The sequence below is a fragment of the Anabrus simplex genome, chromosome 4 (genome assembly GCF_040414725.1).
Source record: "Anabrus simplex isolate iqAnaSimp1 chromosome 4, ASM4041472v1, whole genome shotgun sequence".
Classification (NCBI taxonomy): domain Eukaryota; kingdom Metazoa; phylum Arthropoda; class Insecta; order Orthoptera; family Tettigoniidae; genus Anabrus; species Anabrus simplex.
This window is the reverse complement of record NC_090268.1, coordinates 238,517,885-238,538,318: the sequence shown is the minus strand read 5'-3', so window position 1 is coordinate 238,538,318 and position 20,434 is coordinate 238,517,885. Positions and strand designations below refer to the sequence as shown.

The 20,434-nt window shown below is 40.6% G+C and overlaps 1 protein-coding gene across 3 annotated transcripts in view; it reads right to left on the bottom strand.

The window, feature by feature from the left end:
- fand (Pre-mRNA-splicing factor SYF1 fand) overlaps nucleotides 1-20,434 on the bottom strand; it is a 235,098-nt gene that overhangs the window by 8,065 nt on the left and 206,599 nt on the right. For all 3 annotated transcript variants that reach the window (XM_067145461.2, XM_067145462.2, XM_068227497.1), the window contains 4 exons: nucleotides 18,164-18,273; nucleotides 12,060-12,263; nucleotides 11,856-11,972; nucleotides 1,445-1,583 (listed from right to left, as the gene is read on the bottom strand). In XM_067145461.2, the coding sequence (XP_067001562.2) occupies nucleotides 1,445-1,583; nucleotides 11,856-11,972; nucleotides 12,060-12,263; nucleotides 18,164-18,273 (570 nt within the window). The remainder of the gene's footprint in view (nucleotides 1-1,444; nucleotides 1,584-11,855; nucleotides 11,973-12,059; nucleotides 12,264-18,163; nucleotides 18,274-20,434) is intronic.

The following is a 20,434-nucleotide window of genomic DNA, read 5'->3' as shown; positions in this document are numbered from 1 at the left end:
GACTGCATTTGTCGTCGTCTTCTGCTACTTTTCCTACACTCTAAAGGAGTCGAAAGCGCAAACCGTGCTGTAAAATTGGACTTGGCCCTGTTTTAAGACTGAATGCCCTTCTTGATGCCAACACTATGCATTAAGTAATGCATGTTCCAGTGGTGGTTGGTAGTGTGATGTGCTGTTTGTATATGAAGAGAGGTGTACTGAGAGACCCAACACATCGAGCAAGAGGAATTAACTAGGCATGGTTAAAATTGAACTAAACTGAGCCACAGTGGCTCTGATGGCCCAAGAGAAACCTGGGATGAGCCAAAGAAAGTGTCTTTATCCATTTGCTATACAGTTTAAAAATTTCCTAATTGTGAGCCATAACAACATCCTTGAAATTCCAGCTGCTTATGGTCAGTAAAAATAATTATCATATCAAGGTATATCTGAAGGTCAACCTTCAGGATTTTAGAGCAAATATGATTAAGATCTGGAATAGATCTTATTCACAACACAAACTATAATTCTGAATAGAAACTTGCTTTTCACTGTTATCATAGTTCTACATAATCAAAGGATTAGTTATTAAAGTTTTACATAATCAAAGGGACAGCACCATCCGTACCTTACCATCTGTCAGATAGGATTTATATTTTGACAAAATACATTTACTGTTATGTCCACAAGTTAAGGAATCTTCGATACCTTTGTATATTTGATATTTGTTATGTAAACCTTTAATTATCTTTTGGTAATCAAATATCAATTAGAATGGAAATATCCCTCTGCAAACAACGATGTAAAACATCGAGATAGGATTTTTAGGCCTTTCATTAGTGCCAAGGCGCACATGTATCCTTCAATATACAGGCCTGGTTTTTGTGGTAGTGAGCTCATGTTGTTAAAGTTTTAAGTTGTGAGTAGGTTAACACTTTTGTTTAATTTACTGATTATGTTTTGCTACGACATTTATGTAAATTTACCTTGTTTTTTTGTGATAGATATTTAATAATGAACACAATATAAAAAAGTTTACTGAACATCAGTTCATAAAGTCTTTCGACCCACAACCTCACAGGGTCCCGTCTGCTGTCCATGGCCTTGATCTTTAGTTGTTGTTTATTTTACCTTCTTTTATCTTGATTTATGTTTATTTTTGGTTGATTTAAATTTAATTACTGTTTCAAGTTTCAATTTTTTTATTTTATGTTGCTGTTAACCGCTCTACGGTTACACAACCTATGTACACCACCCGTTCCAAATGGAGTATTTTTCATTCTCTAGCATCGCCTCACACTGGTCAGAAATATTAAGGTACTTTTCTGTGATGTTCCACTTAACAATGTGATCATCTTCCACATCTTTGTCAAGATACCTCATTTTTCTATGCCATTTTTCCTATGACATTTTGATTCTGCAATGTATGACTAAGCTATGTCAGTACATATATCAATGCACCTACCCGATCGTTCTTCTCGAGCCATCTGAGCTGCCTTAGCCTCTAACATTCTCATTCCATCCTTTGCTCCTGGAGCAAGGTCAGCAACAGTTCCAGATACATTACTGGCAGCAGATAACATTTGTGCTGACATCATGTTGACCTAAAATCAACAAAACAATGATGTTAAACAATGTATCAGAAGTATATTAAATAAATAACTTAAACAAAAACTCTAGATAATGATTTCTGAATCATAGTATAAGTATATTGTAGGATGCAGAGTTCAACATTTAGGTCATATTCTTAACACAGACAAATACTACTGATGTCAACTAACAAAACTACTGTTACTGATGAAAATCCACAGCCTATTTCCAGTCATTCGACCGGGTCAGAAATGGAATGAATGAAGCCCCATCTAGCGGCGAGGATGGGAATTGTGCCAGCTGCCGAAGCCTGCCACACTCTTCTGGGGCAATGATTAATGAATGACAGATGGAATGAAATTATATTGGAGAGCATTGCTGGAATGAAAGATGACAGGAAAAACCGGAATACCCACAGAAAAACCTGTCCTGCTTCCGCTTTGTCCAGCACAAATCTCACATGGAGTGACCGGGATTTGATCCACGGAACCCAGAGGCGAGAGGCCAGTGCATTGCCACCTGAGTCATGGAGGCTCCACTTCTTTTTTTTTTTTTTGCTAGTGGCTTTACGTTGCACCGTCATAGATAGGTCTTATGGTGACGATGGGATAGGAAAGGCCTAGGAGTTGGAAGGAAGTGGTTGTGGCCTTAATTAAGGTACAGCCCCAGCATTTGCTTGGTGTGAAAATGGGAAACCACGGAAAACCATCTTCAGGGCTGCCGGCAGTGGGATTCGAACCCACTATCTCCCGGATACAAGCTCACAGCCGCGCGCCTCCAACCGCATGGCTAACTCGCCTGGTGGCTCCACTTCTACTGATGAAATATATATAAATCTGTAACGACTGTACATATTTATATTACATTTTACTGGCTCTTCCTCTAGCATGATTGGAAGGTCTTGGAAACAGTTTTAGCATATCTCTTTGCTCACTGTGACTATAGTAAAACATATTCCCTTTGTGGATCAGTGGTAGAGTGTTGGCCTCCAGAGCGCAAGATAGCAGGTTCAAACTCGGCAGCGGTAGTCAGAATTTTGAAGGGCAGAATAAAATTCACATGATACTTCATGCCATACAATGTTGGCTTGTAAAAGATCTCTGGTGACATGTTTGATGTTCACCTGGAAAAATTAAAACTGAGCCATAAATGCCCAAGAGAGATTCAGTTTACTCTGCTATCTAGCAGTGGTGTGCACTGAACCCCATCTACCCCAGAGCTGCTGCAGTAAATAACTTTGTATTTACATTTTCTTGTTATTCCTTAGAACATTTTTTATAAAGTTTAAAAAGCTACGAACATCTAATCCAAGCCAAGTACATCTGTCTCGACAATCCGCTCGCTCTACCGCAGGTAAGGTTCTCCAGCAAGCTGCGTTTCGTTGTCGGCACGAAAGAGAGCTACCCCAGTGAAATTTAAATCACTTGGTCCTTGTCCTGGGAGCGGGGCGGGGCTGTGGGCCCTCCCCCAACAGCAATTTACGGCGACAGGCTAGCTTGGGAAAGGTATGTTAGTTTTAAAACTTGACACTTGTGTTCAGTGCCACAGACTAGAGACTACAAGAAAAAAATCAACAGGTTAACAGTATAGCCACTTGCTCATCATCTTGCTAATAAAAATAGAGCCAGTTTATAAAATCAATTGTAATATAGAAGAATATATTTTATTCTTGGATCTCGGCATGTATAAAGTTTCTGAGCAATTCATTGATGACACGAGTAGAGTATGTTTTCCGTTAGCTGCAGAAATATATTTAGGTTGCCCAGCATGAACACAGAGCTAAGCGCGAAGTAAAATAATTGTGTATTTGGTTGTCTGTGATGGTGGTATATAGTGAATATTTTTAGTGTTCCTCTTGGATTAAAGGTGAAGTTTCCACAAGTTCTGTGCCATTCTTCATGAATATAATGTGTGTTATACGACGTGACGAATATTTTACCTTGTTTGTAGTTGATGCACGTACACTCAGTAAGCGAGTGAAACTATAAAACTTCGGCGACGGTAAAATACCAGTTAAATTTTGCTCATTCCGTTTAGGTTAGACTTTTTAAGTTAAACAAATAGTTAGTCCCAGTGTATTTCTGTGAAAAGCATTGACTGTACTGTACTATCACGAAGTGTCACCGGGTGAAATTGTAAGTACATTGTTTAAAATCTGCTACAGATTAAGTTATAATGATGTCGTCACTGCAGTGAATACCAATTTTTAAATATGCGCGAGTTTGTGGTTGAAAATATTCTTGAAAAACCTTTCTCAGATAGACCCTTACATATAATTTAATTAACAAAGTTTCGAGCAATTCATTGATGACACGTGTAGAGTATGTTTTCCATGAACACAGAGCTAAGCGCGAAGTAAAATAATTTTGTATTTGGTTATCTGTGATGGTGGTATATAGTGAATTTTTTTAGTGTTCCTCTTGGATTATAGGTGAAGTTTCCATGAGTTCTGTGCCATTGTGTAGAGTAGACCTTTCCGCAAAACATGCATCCTTATAAAATGGTAATCCTGACTTTAGAGAGTGTAGTGGGGCTACGATTGTATATACTTAAATACCTTTTTGCAGCTGGGGTAACAAATGTGTTCACCGCACGCCACTGCTGTCTAGTATGACTAGGGTAAAACCGAACGTAGAAAGTGACGAGCAAGTAGTCAGATGAAGTCACGATAGGCGAGGCCATATGATTATTTTTACAATTTTTCTTCAATGGATTAGTTATTAAAGTTAGATTTCAGAATAAAACTTACAACTTGCAGTCCTCAGCCATGGCTAGTATTTCATTATAATCTATCAGCTTCATTGTCCGTATTGATAGTTCGAGAACACAAGCATAAAGTCGAGAATATTCCACCTAACCAATACTTTATTATATAAGGTGTCTAAAATATTTCAATCACATTAAAAACACAGTACCGGTTTTGACCCATTATTAAGGTCATCATCAGCTGCTGATGAACCTACTTATTCATAACGATTGTACAATATAAAACATTACTTAGTCTAAACTTAATTGACACAAATTTCATTAAAATGTTAAGTAATAACCAGAGAACGAATTTATATGTACTAATAATTATTGAAATATGTACATATATGTTTAGTTATTTTTATTGAAATATGGAATTATATATGGACTTAAAATTACACCTATAACATTAATTTCTATTTAATATCAAAGTTCAAAGAAGCTAAACAAAGTAGATCTACATGCAACGTAATGTTACACTTCTCATTTTAATATATCTGAAGAACACACAATCTTTTATTCTCTGTTACTAAAACAATGGATTACAAAATGTTCTTTTAAGTGCTGGAAAGTGAATCTTATCCTTATCTCTAAGGACAGATTTATATTGACTGAAACTGCATTCAACATCGGAAGAATTCAACTTCACAATATCTGCTGGGGTTAAATCCAATGTTAAATTTACACTTAAATCTCCACACACCATTGCAGCAACCTTTGTCATTTCTTCATATCCAGGGTTCTTTGAAAGTACAGTGGTCATCTTTATGTTTGCTACATCTGCAACTTTACCTGTACCATGATTTAGTCGTTCCACAGTTTTATTCACTATTTCACAGCTTTCAGAAAGTGAGAGATGCGAGTTTTGGAGCCTTTTCAGTGTTTTTGCGATGCATGAAAAATAATGCTGAATGTAACATAAGTCATTTCTCACACTTGTATCGCAGACAATTGTTTTCACAGCTTCAATTGAGGCTGCATCTTCAGAGTCCATGGCATGCAGAACGTTCATAATACAGTCTATATATATTCAACATAATATTCAACCGCTTGCAGCCACATACCTCACCTATAGTAATCGCCACGTAAGACAATACCCCAGAAAGCAAATATCGCCGCCCGATGCCCTTCTTTCCTTTTTTTGTAATGGCTGATCACTGCTGCCAACCTGCCTGGTTACATATTAAAATCACCAGACATAACCATAACAAACTAACCTCAATGTAAACACCAATAATGAATGTTTCCCTACCCTAGTCAATGATAAAAGTTAAGATGAAATAAATCAGGATATTCATAATTAAGTCGGTTTCCACGCTCAATGAGGAATTAAGGAAATAAACACACTTTCTCACTCAAATTAATGTTACATATATCTGTCTTTATTTTGATATACAGTAGGCGTACTATAACCATATTCTTGAAAAGAGGGGCGTGTTAAACGATGCAATTTATTTAATAAGTCTTTTTGCAGTGTGATTTTTGAAAGTTCCAGACAATGGAATCTCTGGGTACATTTCTTTTAAAAGATGAACTCTTCTGTGGGCTTTGAGAAAAACTTTTTTTCACTGAGGAAATCAATAAATCTACTTTGGGATAACTACTTCTTACCACTTCTGCCACACGATGAAAGGCATGTGCTACATATGTTAAATGAGTCATCTTAGTATATACAACACATAATGCTTCTCTGGCTTTTATCATATAAGGTGTGGCATCGCTAATAAAAAGTAGTACTTCATTATACTTAATGACCTGTGACTAGAGGATACCCATAGCCTCACTGAACAGCTTTGCTATAGTTTTGTTATCACACTTTTCTAGAACATCACAGTGTAAGAGAATCCGTTTACAATAATCTTCGCTTAACAAACCAATGATAACGTTGCCAATTAGCCTGCCTTCTTTGTCTATTGTCTCATCAATGGAAACCCAAATTGGACCGTCTTTAATCTCTTGCCTTATCTTGATGATGATGATGATGATGCTTGTTGTTTTAAGGGGCCTAACATCGAAGGTCATCGGCCCCTAATGGAACGAAATGAAGGACATGAGATATGAAGTTAAAATTTAAAAAAAAGTATCCACTGACTAGAGTTAAAAAAGAATGGTAATGAAGAAACATGAGGGTGAGATTAAAACAGTCAGTGGATCTAATACGCAATGCCTTATGTTCTATTAAAATAAGAGAAAGTACAGGAAATCGAAGGAATAAGGCATCGCCCAGTAATACAGATATTAACACATAATATACGTTAGACGTTAAAATAACACATTAAAATGCGCAACACAAACTAAAATGGAGTCAATGAGATAAAAGCGCAACTGACATAAACAACACTAGGACAAAGGACATCATCACACACGATAAAACAGACCGCTATCCCTCATAAAGCGGATGACGAGGTCTGCTGACTGCTCGTCATCGCGCAAGATAAGGGAGATAGTACTCGGAAGGTTAATACTACGGCGCAGATCGACCAGGTCCACACACTCCGTAAGGATGTGTACCACGGTAAGATGGTCGCCGCAGGTACACACCGGAGGGGGTTCTCCTTTCAGTAGATGGAAGTGCGTCAAGATACCGTGGCCGATCCGAAGGCGACATAATACCACGGCTTCCCTCCGCGAAGCCCGAAGGGAAGTCCTCCATACCTTCGTTGTTCCTTTTATCGCTCTCAGCTTATTGGGAAGTGGGATGGCCTGCCACTCCATCTCCCAATGAGACATAACCAGATGTCTCAGCTGAGAGCGAATATCACTTGCTGGAACCTTGAAAGGCAACGGGGGCAGTGTAACTGCCTCCTTGGCAGCCTGATCCGCTAACTCGTTTCCCTCTATGCCCATGTGGCTGGGGAGCCACACGAACGTAATTCTGGTGCCGGCATCCGAACACCCGGCCAGCAGGTCCTGGATCCGCTGCACCAGAGGGTGTCGAGGGAAACAGGTATCAATAGACTGAAGCGAACTCAAGGAGTCAGTACACACGAGAAAGTGTCGGCGCACATTGTCTAGTGCGTACCGCAGAGCCTCACAGATAGCATAGAGCTCTGCCGTGTACACACTACAGGTGTCAGGGAGAGCAAAAAGAAACCGATCATTGTCGACAAAGAACGCACAGCCCACCTTCGTATCTGTCCTTGAACCATCCGTGTAAACGACGACCGAACCTGGATAGCGGCCAAGAACGGACAGGTAGATCCTCCGATAAATCGAAGGGTCCGTGTCTCCTTTCGGGCCAGTGTGCAAATCCAGGATGATTTCAGGTCGTCGTACAACCCACGGAGGTACCCCACTTGGTTGTCTGACAAGGCAAGGAATCGAAGGTACGTCAAACAATTCATAACTGCTATCCAAGCGTATCCCAACCGGCCGCGTCGCACGAGGATGAGCAACGTACAACAAACGGCTGCCATTGTTGAATACGCAGGGATAGCTCGGATGAAGTGTAATAATAATAATGTTATTTGTTTTACGTCCCACTAACTACTTTTTGAGGTCTTCGGAGACGCCGAGGTGCCGGAATTTAGTCCCGCAGGAGTTCTTTTACGTGCCAGTAAATATACCGACACGGGGCTGTCGTATTTGAGCACCTTCAAATACCACCGGACTGAGCCAGGATCGAACCTGCCAAGTTGGGGTTAGAAGGCCAGCGCCTTAACCGTCTGAGCCACTCAGCCCGGCTCGGATGAAGTGGCATCTGTCGCAAATTTGCAGCATACGTAAGTAGTAGTTGCTGGCGCCTCAGGTGTAAAGGCGGCACACCAGACTCAGCGAGCAGGCTAGCGATGGGGCTAGTACGAAAAGCTCCCGTCGCCAACCTAACCCCGCTGTGGTGGATACTGTTCAGCTTCGCAAGAACGCTTGGCGTTGCGGAGCCATATGCTGCACTGCCATAGTCTAACCGAGATAAAATGTGTGCCCGATAGAATCGCAGGAGCACCACGCGGTCAGCTCCCCAATTAGTGCTGCTAAGAAACTTCAAGAGGTTAAGCCTCTTGGTGCATTGCACTTTTAGCTCCCGCACGTGTGGCTCCCACGATAATTTACTGTCAAAAAGGAGCCCAAGAAATCGGTAGGTGTCAACAACTGGAAGAACGACATTACCTAGATAAAGCTCAGGATGAGGGTGAAGTGTACGTTGACGACAAAAGTGGACAACGGAGGTCTTTGCGGCAGAAAACCGAAAGCCATGTTCTAAGGTCCACTTCTCCACCCTCCTAATAGCTTGCTGTAACTGTCGCTCTGCGACTGCCATACTGCACGAGCTATAGTGCAGAGCAAAATCATCCACATATAGGGACGGTATTACGGCTGGACCAGCAGCAGCGACAATACCGTTTATGGTAATCGCGAACAGAGTGACACTAAGAACCGATCCCTGTGGGACTCCATTTTCTTGAACGTGGTATTGCGAATATGTCCTACCTACTCGGACACGGAATAGACGGAGGGACAAAAAATTCGCAATAAATACCGGCAAGTTACCTCGGAATCTCCATTGATGCAGGACTGAAAGGATGCCATATCGCCAGGTAGTGTCGTAGGCCTTCTCCAAGTCAAAGAAGACAGCTACCAAGTGCTGTTTGCGGAGAAACGCATCCTGGATAGAGCTCTCCAGGCGTACCAAGTGGTCTGTGGTGGATCGAGCGGCTCGAAATCCACATTGGTACTCGGACAAGAGTCCTTGTTTCTCCAGACACCACACGAGTCTGCGATTTACCATCCTCTCAAATAGCTTACACAGGCAATTTGTAAGACAAATCGGTCTGTAACTTCCTGCATACTTAGGATCTTTGTCAGGCTTGAGGACAGGGATGACTATGCCCTCTCGCCACTGAGACGGAAAATCACCCTCTGTCCAGATTCGGTTGAACACACGAAGGAGATATAGTAAACTATCATCACTAAGGTGTTTCAACATCTGGTTATGGATGTTGTCCGGTCCAGGAGACGTGTCCTTGCAAAGCGCTAAGGCGCTGCGGAGTTCCCACTCCATAAAGGGCATATTGTAGTCCTCTGAAGCTTGGGTGGCAAAACTAAGGTGATGACGTTCTGCCTCCCGCTTCAGAGGGAGGAAATCAGGATTGTAATTCCCGGAGCCAGAGACATCCGCAAAATGACTAGCGAGATGGTTAGCAATCGCGAGGGGATCAGTGGCGACACTACCTGCAATGGAAATTCCCGGTACAGCAGATGATCCTTGAATACCCGAAATTCGTCGAAGTTTCGTCCACACTTGAGATGATGGAGTATGTGACGTCATGGACGACACATATCTCTCCCATGAAGCCTTCTTACTTTGTCGAATAAGAACTCGCGCCTTAGCGCAGAGTTTCTTAAATGTTACCAAGTTGGCCACAGTAGGCTGTCTACGGTAACGCTTATGAGCGCGACGGCGTTCTTTGATGGCTGCTGCTATTTCATCGTTCCACCAAGGAACGAGTTTTCGGCGAGGAGTCCCCGAGAAAAACGGAATGGACTCCTCAGCAGCAGCAAGAATAACTTGGGTGATGTAAGTTATTTCCTCGCCGACGGTCCGCCTGACTTCATCGCTAAAGTCAGCTAGTGATGTGTACTTTGGCCAATCAGCATGTTTAAGAATCCATCGAGAGGGAGCCTCGACGGGTTTATGATTCAACAAAGTAAGAACGATGGGAAAATGGTCACTGTCACAGAGATCATCGTGTGCATTCCACCGAAACAGTGGAACCAACGTTCGGCTGCATAGACTAACGTCTATGCGAGAATATGTGCCGTAACGTACACTAAAGTGAGTTGGTTCCCCTGTGTTCAAAATACATAAATCCAGATCTGATAGGAGTGCTTCCAGCTCTCTTCCTCGGGGGCAAGGCGTCTCAGAGCCCCATATGGGGTGATGGGCGTTAAAATCGCCCAATAAGAGGAAGGGTGGTGGAAGCTGATCCATAAGATCAGCGACATCATTGATGTTCAGATGCTGGCCGGGTGGAAGATAAACATTACACACTGTTGCTATGACAGGCAGCGAGACACGAACAGCTACAGCCTCAAGAGGGGTTCTTAATGGAACCTCTTCGCTGTAGCTATCAGAACGTACAAAAATGCCAACGCCTCCGGAAGCCCGGTGAGCATAGTATCGTTCTGTCGAGTATAGTTTGAAATTCCTCAAGACGGTGTGATGACCAGGTCGGAAATTGGTCTCCTGAATACAGACTATACTCGCTGCGTACTCACTAACAAGCTGACGTAACTCAGCAAGATGCCTGTCATAACCGTTACAATTCCACTGTAACAGTGCCATAGTGTGGACTATAAAAGGAGTGTTAGGTTATGAGCGACAAAATGCTCGTAAGCCTAAACACTATCTAGTTCTACATCCGTAGATGTAGAGGACAGCGCGACATCCATCCCGTCATCAAAAGATGGCAGGGGTGCCGCCCAGAACTTCGACGCTTTTCGGGCGCGAGGGGGTCCCCTACGAGGAGAGCGCGCAGGTTTGGGAGCAGGAGTGCCTCCCGGCGCAGACTCATATCCCCCAGATGGAGGGCATGACTTCTCCTTCGCAGGGGAAGTCCGAGAGCGCTCAGGACGGGCGCTCTTCTTCCCCTTTTTCTTTTCAAGTTTAGACGGGCTGGGAGATGGTTTCCCAGCCCTGGTCAACGAAGCCGCCTCCGCCGGCTGGGGCACGACTTTCGTCGACCTCCTAGGGGGGGGGGAGACTTAGTCTTCCCCCCTTGCTGTGCCAGCTGGCAGTTCCCAGCCGGCACAGACTTCTGGTTGGTCGAAGGTGGGGTGGTCCCCCCCTTCGAGCTTTGACTATTTGCGACGTTGCTGGGAGCAGCAACAGTCGCCTTGGGCGCAGCGGTCTGGACAGGTGTCTTGGTCGTAAATGACGAACCTGGAAGACTCTGAGCTATCAAGCTATAGTCGAGTGTACGGGCAGGTGTATTCATAGAATGAAACTTACGGCGCGCTTCCTGGTAGGAAAGACCATCCAGGGTCTTGATCTCCTGGATCTTCTTCTCACTCAGGTATGTCGGACAATTCCAAAATTTCCCTTCCTAAAATTGGGGTGCGGGGATTACTTGATGGCAGAAATTATTTGCATATTAAGGTACAGATCATTGCTTAAAAATGGAGACCACCCATGTAACAAAAATCTAATTTTACCGGAGAACAAAAAAGTTGTCCTATGGATTATATTGATTCGTACAAAACATTTTATTCTTTCAAGATTTTCATTTTGCACTTATCAGGAATCTGTAGAAAATTGTCATAATATATGAGACAGTAGTGTTGGTTCATTTTAAGCAATTCTATTATACATAGGCTAATCATCACAGAATGATCCAAAATAATAAAACAATATTTCAGAAAAATTGTAGGTCCAAGATCTCTATCCTTAAGCAATACTACAAGGCATCAGTACAGAAAGCTTACCTGAAGAATAAAAAAATGTTTTATTTAAAATCTTTAACAAAATTTCATATTATTTCACCCTATATGAGAACAAAAAGTATTTACATTCTTTTAAAGATCAGGGAAGAAAATATTACCTGTGTATTGTATGTAGCCTGAACACTACGTTTTATCCGCAGCATTTCTCTCATTGTATCTTCATTGCCATGTCTAACTTCAAATTCTTTCCATGTCTGCCAGAAGTCAGCAGTAACCTATAAAATATCATAATACTAATAAACATGTCTTTTAATTTAATAAGATGCACTTCAAACATACAATACTGGCAAAACAAATCTTACCCGTGGATCGCACATCTGACTGCAGTGAGCATATATAGCACGTGCTCGATCAATTTCTCCCAATTTAGTTTCCATTTCAGCAAACCTTAGACACATTTCACGGGAGTTTTCATCAGGAAGGACTTCTATAGCCTTCTCATAAATTTGTCTTGTCCTAGGTACACCATAGATTTCAGCAGCTTTCTTGATATAGATATTAAAGAGCTGAGGACAAAAAAAAAAAAAAAAAAAAAAAAAAAAATCACACACTTGCTCACATGAACTAGCAATACGATAATAAAAACACAATGTTCAGAAACACCTAAAGCAAAATTAAGCATAATTTCTTTCAGACAATTAACCACTTGCATGATGATGATGATGATGATGATGATCGATGTTTTTAATAATTAAGAAATCAAACATGCCAAGTCTCCCGATTTTCATCGTTCCTCCCGATCTCCCGATTTTCAGAGCAATATCCGTAATTTTCGTATTATTTTAAACTCCCGCGGACATCCTCGTTCTATCGATATATGGCTGAGTATGGCTGGTCGATAGTAGTTCTAGTAATGATACCAGATGGCAGTACAGGGCACGGTGGCCAGTCATGTGCTGCCCTTTGGTCTATAATACAGTCATTCTCTTTGCAGGCGAGTAACATTCTCTTTAGAGTAACCTAATCTCAGAAGTAGCACACCATAGTCGTTCTACCCGGGACAAGACCTGCAGAAATGCTCGTGTTGTGTCTTAATATTTGTTTTGGTCAAAATGTCAACAAAAGAAATATGATGCAATGTTTAAAAGTGCTTATAGGGAAGAGTTTCCGTGTTTGAGTGAATCCAGAAAGGGATCAACGTTCACATTTTGTACTATATGTAGGTGTGATTTTTCAGTTCCACATGGCGGGAAATGTGATACACTCAAGCACATGCAAACGAAAAAACATAAGGAGAGTGTTCAGTGTGTAGAAAGAAACCAGAAACTGAACTTTTCATGTAAAAACCAAGATGTAAATCCTGTGATGAATGCCAAGGCATTATTTACGTCATTTATAGTAGAACATAACCTGCCTGTAAATTGTGCCGATCACGCAGGACCTTTGTTTCGCAAAATGTTTCCTGATTCAGAAATCGCTAAACGATACGGGTGTACTAGAACGAAAACAGCGGCTATCATTACAGAAATGTGTATGGAAGAAAGGGCGAAAATTGTATCACATCTGGAGGTGAATGCATTTTCTGTTGCTACTGACGGTAGCAATAAAAGCAACTTGAAGATATATCCCATTGTTGTAACATTTTTTAGGCCTGAACTCAATGAAATTCAGAGTTTCAGAGTTGTCTACTCTCTGTGCCTAATTTAGAAGGGGATGCTACTGGAGCTAACATTGCCAATCTTTTGCTCTCAACTTTTTGGGAATTCTGCATTCCATTAAAAAACTGCCTAGCTCTTGGTGTTGATAATGCTCCAGTAATGGTAGGATTAAAGAATGGTATGGCAGGATGTTTGAAGCAGGAAAATAGTAACATAATCATCGTAGGCTGCTCTTGTCACCTAATTAATCTTGCTGCAGAGAAGGGTGCGGTGTGCTTGCCCGTAAATGTAGATGAAAGTATAATTGATATATTTTATTATCTGGAAAGGAGTGCAAAGAGGAAAGAAAAGTTCAGAGAATTTCAGACTTTACACAACACAGAGATCAGGAATATTCTGAAGCATGTGCCTACTCGATGGTTATCACTAAGAAGGTGTTTAGATATGATTTTGCTTCAGTGGGACCCTTTGGTTACATTATTCAGGAACGAAATTGTGAGTAAGGATTCTCAGATGGGAACTTTGAAGACTTACAAAATTCCTAAGCACAGTTTAAGTGCAGATGTGTCTTGTTTGTCTGAAAACGTTAAGGATTGTCATAACATTTCACCTCACTCCTCAGTTAAAAGGAAAACCCAGTCATCAGTTTTACTAAAAAAAAATTGAAACTACTTATGACACCAAGAGCCATGCATTGTCACGTGAAGAAAGACTTTTCATGTTCCTTTCATCAAATTTAAATATTTTTGCCTTTTTTCTCTCAAGTTTTATGGATATCTTTGAGAATCCAAACGTAGCTCTTCAGTCAAGTATACCGCACATCCACTTACTGAGGTCAGTTTTGCAGGAACTGTTGAAGAATGTGATGAGAAGTTTTGTGAAACCAAACGTAATTAAAAGCTCCTCTCTCCTTGATGTTGATTATCATACTCCAGCAAATTAAAAGGATGATTGTGATCTGATGATAGGGAACTCTGCGTTTTTTTAGTGAACACCTTGAAGTCTGAGGAAAAGTGCATATTCTTTAAGTCTGTTAGAAAGTGTTTCTCTTCATCGTGTGACTACATGGTACACAAATTTCCATTCAAAGATGAAGTTTTAATTAATGCAGAAGTTGCAAATATTTCTGTTATAAGTAAGGCATCATTTTCTAGCCTTAGATTTTTCATAAACAAATGTCCGAACATTTTGACTAGTGAAACGGAACATTTGGATAAAGAAACTGATATTCTGCACTTCCAGTTCTGTAACTTTCAGCTCGAAGAAACAGACCTGGCAAAAGGAGGAAATGATGTTCAATGGGCATTGGTAGGTCAGATGAAATCAGCTGATGGTGTACTTAAATATGACAGACTCTCTAAGGTGATGCTTGCTATTTTATCAATTCCACATAGCAATGCAGAATGTGAAAGGATTTTTAAGAGTCATAAAGACAAAAACACAGTTCAGATCCTTGCTGTCTGAACAAACTTTGGAGAAACTTTTAACCTTGAAATCAGTTCAGCAAGGCAAGTACTTTGAGCAAAAATTAGTTCTGAATTTATGAAGAAGGCTAAGTCAGCTACTGGTGTGTTGAACAACAATTAGTCGTAATGTGATCACCATGTTGAAGGATGAGGAGTCACATGTTCTTACAGTTCAGGTATGTCCAGTATTTAATATTCACATGTAAATGATGGAAAATATATATATGGGCAAATAGAACTGTTAATGTATTGAATTCTAATGAATTTGTCTGCCATCAGTGATGTGTCGTGATACGTCGTGATACGCTGCAAAATTTCTCCTGATTTTTCACTTTTGAGGAAAATATTATTTACACTGACCAACACAAAGAACGCAACACATTGTAAATATTTAATAAATTATTTGTAAGTGTCCATTTAATATAACTTCAGCACTTGATCTTACCTTTCTTGACATGGACAGTTGTCTGATGTTTTCGTGAGAGAACAATGCAATAACTGTGGTTTATGACAAAATTATTTACAAACTAATAATGCTATTGGGTCGAAGTCCCTTATGCTGTACTGGTCTTAACAGCAGTGTGCAGAAATATTGTCCTGAACATGTATATGGAAAGGCAGTAAAAGGTTACCAGCACTTTAGCCAGTGCTGCCATGCAGATGGACTGGGGAAATGCTTGCTTTGTTTTGCCAAGTAGCAGGGATACGGTGCGCAGTCAGGCAATATAACAAACATGGTTAGCGGTAAGTGTACAGTATGAGTGTTATGTTTAGTTTAGTAAAGCAGTATGCCTACTTCCAACAGGATAACACCACATTGCTTACACAGCTCGTCAGTCAAGACATGCATTAGACCACGTGTTTGAAGAGCGAATAATTAGTCGTTGACTTTGGCCCTCTTGCTTTCCGATATGTGTCTGCGATTTTTACTTATGAGGAATTTTAAAACAGAAAAGTATACAAGAACAATCCACGTACTCTTGAAGCCTGGGAAAACAAAATCTGACGACTGAGGCGCTGATGCAACATTCATATAAAGAACAACAGCTCAATGAAAGGCAAGATCTACGTTAGTTTTGAACTTCATTATTAACTCTTAAGAAATAATTCAGGGCTACTGTAATGACACTGAACACCTGCCTGTGCTACTATGCCTTATTGGCGAGTCTAGCAATGGATCGCGGGCAATCTGTTTCCCCGACATCCCCTGCACAGTGCAGTAACTTCTTGTTGCCTCTCCCTGTACTATGACATTATAGTAAAAGTACTGACATAAGTCTGCTATATTTATTCTTATATGTCAACCAACTGCACTGGAACTTGATCCTGGATATTGCAACCCAAGAAGAAGAAGAAGAAGAAGAAGAAGGAGGAGGAGGAGAAGAAGAAGTGTGCCCAATCAACTTCTCTGCACATTTGATATCCTTTGTTTACAGCGTCTGGCCTATGCTGATGACTTGGTCTTAATGGCAGACTGTCCTGAAAGCCTGCAGTCTAATATCTTGGAACTTGAAAATAGGTGCAATGAGTATGGTATGAAAATTAGCCTCTCGAAGACTAAATTGATGTCAGTAGGTAAGAAATTCAACAGAATTGAATGTCAGATTGGTGATACAAAGCTAGAACAGGTCGATAATCTCAAGTATTTAGGTTGTGTGTTCTCCCAGAATGGTAATATAGTGAGATTGAATCTAGGTGTCGTAAAGCTAATGCAATGAGCTCGCAGTTGCGATCAACAGTATTCTGTAAGAAGGAAGTCAGCTCCCAGACGAAACTATCTTTACATCGGTCTGTTTTCAGACCAACTTTGCTTTACGGGAGCAAAAGCTGGGTGGACTCAGAATATCTTATTCATAAGTTAGAAGTAACAGACATGAAAGTAGCAAGAATGATTGCTGGTACAAACAGGTGGGAACAATGGCAGGAGGGTACTCGGAATGAGGAGATAAAGGCTAATTTAGGAATGAACTCGATGGATGAAGCTGTACGCATAAACTGGCTTCGGTGGTGGGGTCATGTGAGGCGAATGGAGGAGGACAGGTTACCTAGGAGAATAATGGACTCTGTTATGGAAGTAAGGGAAGTAGAGGTAGACCAAGATGACGATGGTTAGACTTGGTTTCTAACGATTTAAAGATAAGAGGTATAGAATTAAATGAGGCCACAACACTAGTTGCAAATCGAGGATTGTGGCGACGTATAATAAATTCACAGAGGCTTGCAGACTGAACGCTGAAAGGCATACTGATAATAATAATGATAATAAAGTCTATAATGATAATGATAATGCATGTATGTATGTATGTATGTATGTATGTATGTATGTATGTATGTATGTATGTATGTATGTATGTTTACAGCGTCATCAAAGTTGAATGGTACGCTACAGTTTAATTTCATAATAAGTAAGGTTACTGTACATATAAGAAGAAATATGAAAGATATCTCAATCGAGGAAATACTATTTGTATGGAAGCCTTATATTTGGTAACAAAAATTAGTGGGTACACACATTTAATAACTTCAAACTCCCTTCAGTTCATCCCATGTATTTCTGGGATCACTGGAGCCACTAGACTCATTCTGGTTTTAGCTGGGGGGCGAGGGGGCATTTAAGATAGAATGCCCTTCCTGATGCCACATGAATTTTCAGGTGAAAATTCCAACCTGGGATTCAAAACTCAGCCATCTTAGTGGAAAGCTAGCAGCTAAGCCACTGAGCCAATTATGTCCCCCATTTAATAACATCTCATAAGTGAAAAAAATCTGCTCAGTTACACTGTTCTTCCGCTACATCCTACATCATTCTAGAAAAACAAATGTTCTACCACAAAGAAATAGAACCCCGAAGTTGTAAAAGCAACTTCTAATTAGAATAGCCTCTCACCACAAATACAGTATAATTTCAGTTTTATTTAATTTAAAGATTTTATTTACTGTCGAATGTACAGTTATTTTATGCTAGGGAGTACCCATAGGCAGTACACAACTCTTGTGTCTCGAGGGAGGTGTGAGAAGAGGATGAAAAATAATGATCCACAACCTGACCCAGGAGCTAACTGGATAAGGGTGATGAAAGTAGAAGAAGAAAAAAGTATTAGTGTTTTCTACACATGATTAAACTATGCTAATGTACAAGTTATTGATGTATAAAGAATTGTGGAAGGAAGAAGCCTTTAAACAAGGAGGAACATATCTGCTTAAATCAATAAGAAGTATTTAGTAGTAGTGATTGGTTGTAAGAACATTATCTTTTAAGAGTAAAATATTTGTCCAATCACAGAAATTGTAATGAAAAGTTAAAGCTTATATTATACTGAGCCAAAATAAATGGTAATCTACCTCAAACATCTCTTCTGGTAGTACAGCTTTGGTAGCCCGTTCATAAACAGCCATAGCATGCCGGGCCATCCCATGTTCTTCCTCCAGTTTGGCATACAACAGGTACAATGCTAGGCAAAGAAAGACATTTAGTAAACACTGAATTTAGGAAATCTTGCTACTTCATTTAATTCATCTATTAAATCGGCTTCTTCTTACAATATGCTTTACGTTATACCAACATAGATACATCCTCTGACGATGATGGAATAGGAAAGGACTAGGAATGGGAAAAAGTGACCATGGCCTTAATTAAGGTACAGCTCCAGCAACTACCTGGTGTGAAAACGGGAAATCCCAAAAACCATCTTCAGGCCTACCCACAGTGGGAATCACATGCACTATTTCCCGAATGCAAGCTAACAGTTACGTGACACAAACTTCGCAGCCACTCGCTTGATGCAGCCTCTTCTATCTCAGACATCCTACATAAATAAATTCATCTTCATCATTTCTTCGCTCCAGCAAGCCGGGTGCGGTTGTGTACGAGCCTCCTCCAGTTTCTCCTATGCTACTCATATATGCGACACCAGTTCACATCTTTAATTTCAAGGTCCTTCAATATCTGTTTTTCCCAAACATCATGAGGTCTTTCTCTTGGTCTCTTCCCAGGAGCATTGTGATCAAAGTAAGTTCGAGGAGTCCTGTGAGGGTCCAATGCTACAATATGAAAGCCCTCCCATGCAAACCATGTGACCTTGCCATGGTGGAGAGGCTTGTGCATCCCAGTGAAGCAGATAGCTGAGCAGTAGGTGCAACCATATCGGACGGGTATCTGTCAAAAGACCAGAAAAATGAATGGTTCGTTGAAAGGGGGGTAGTAGTCTATTGGAACTTGCAAAGGCGGCAGTCTAGACGATTGACTTATATGGTCTTATATTAATACTTAACTCTTAATTACAGTCGTGCGGTTCCAAGGACCACGCTACTCTTCACACTCCTAATTCTAGGAACATTATTGGCCTTGGAACTCTTTGTGTCTCAGTAACTTCCCCATTCGTAGTCTACTGCCCGTCAACGCGGTAGTCAGTGTTGGAGATGCTGTGCTGGCTCTCGTATTCCTACAGTGATGTCTGGGGAACCACACGACTGTGATAGTGTTTGTTGGGTTTATTTGTTTTCTGTATCTGTTGATGACAGTAACTGGTGAACTGTGTTAGATGACCCTGGCCCATAGTATGTGAATACAAACGATCCAAATGTTGATGAAAAGCTTTTGAAAATTATCGATGAGCTAGGAAGTGACATATCTGACTTAGAAATTTCTGAGGAAGAGGATGGTGATTCTAAACACAGCAAACATGACTCAGATTCCTGTGTCTCAGACGACCGTGAAAGTGTGCAGAGGAGATAGCAAGAGGAGAATCAGAAAGCAAAAATAATGAGGAACATGACAGAAAATATCTTTTGTGGCAGAAATAGATTCAAGTGGTTAGCAGGGGAACCGAATAGGAATATCAGAATTCCAAATCACAATATTATGAGGATCCCGGCACTTTGCCCCGATCTCAGAAAACATACTCCTTGCTGTCATGGAAATGTAAAGTTGGAACAAAGATGTATGCATTCAACAAAGACATGACACTTCTTTTGCTACGTGCCTAAAAAGGGAAGAGTAGTGATTCTCGTATCAACAATGCATCTCTCCAGAGAAGATGACATGGAAACAGGAAAATATTAAATTATAGTCCACATAATAACACAAAAATAATAGATGATGAGACAAGCACCAAATACTGTTCAAGCCACCATAAACAGTGCTGGCCCATTTATCAATGAGTGTATTGTTCAACAGTTATTCAAGGAAAGAACTGTACTTAACAGGAAGAACTTCATGAAAATTAAGAACAGACTGAAACTTCACTGCGAGAAACAAATGAACAAATGCCTCCCATGAGAACTGCGATTTTCTGTCGATCGAGTTGTGGAAGCCAAAGTACTATACGCGAACCTTTTCTTGATCTGAAGTTTTACGGGGGTGAGGAGTAAGGAGGGAGCTCTGCCAGTTCCAGTTATACTGCCAACTGAATGGAAATGAAATCTGAATTGAATCAATAATATGATTGATTGATATTAATTTACTACACTTTCATTATCTTAAGCCAACAACTGTGTCACACACTCACATTGTATAACATGTCTTGATGCGAATCTTGTTCCTAGCATGAATTATATACTTTGGCTTTGCTGTGTAAACAACAACAGTATTAGTACGTGAAGTGTACGCCAGAT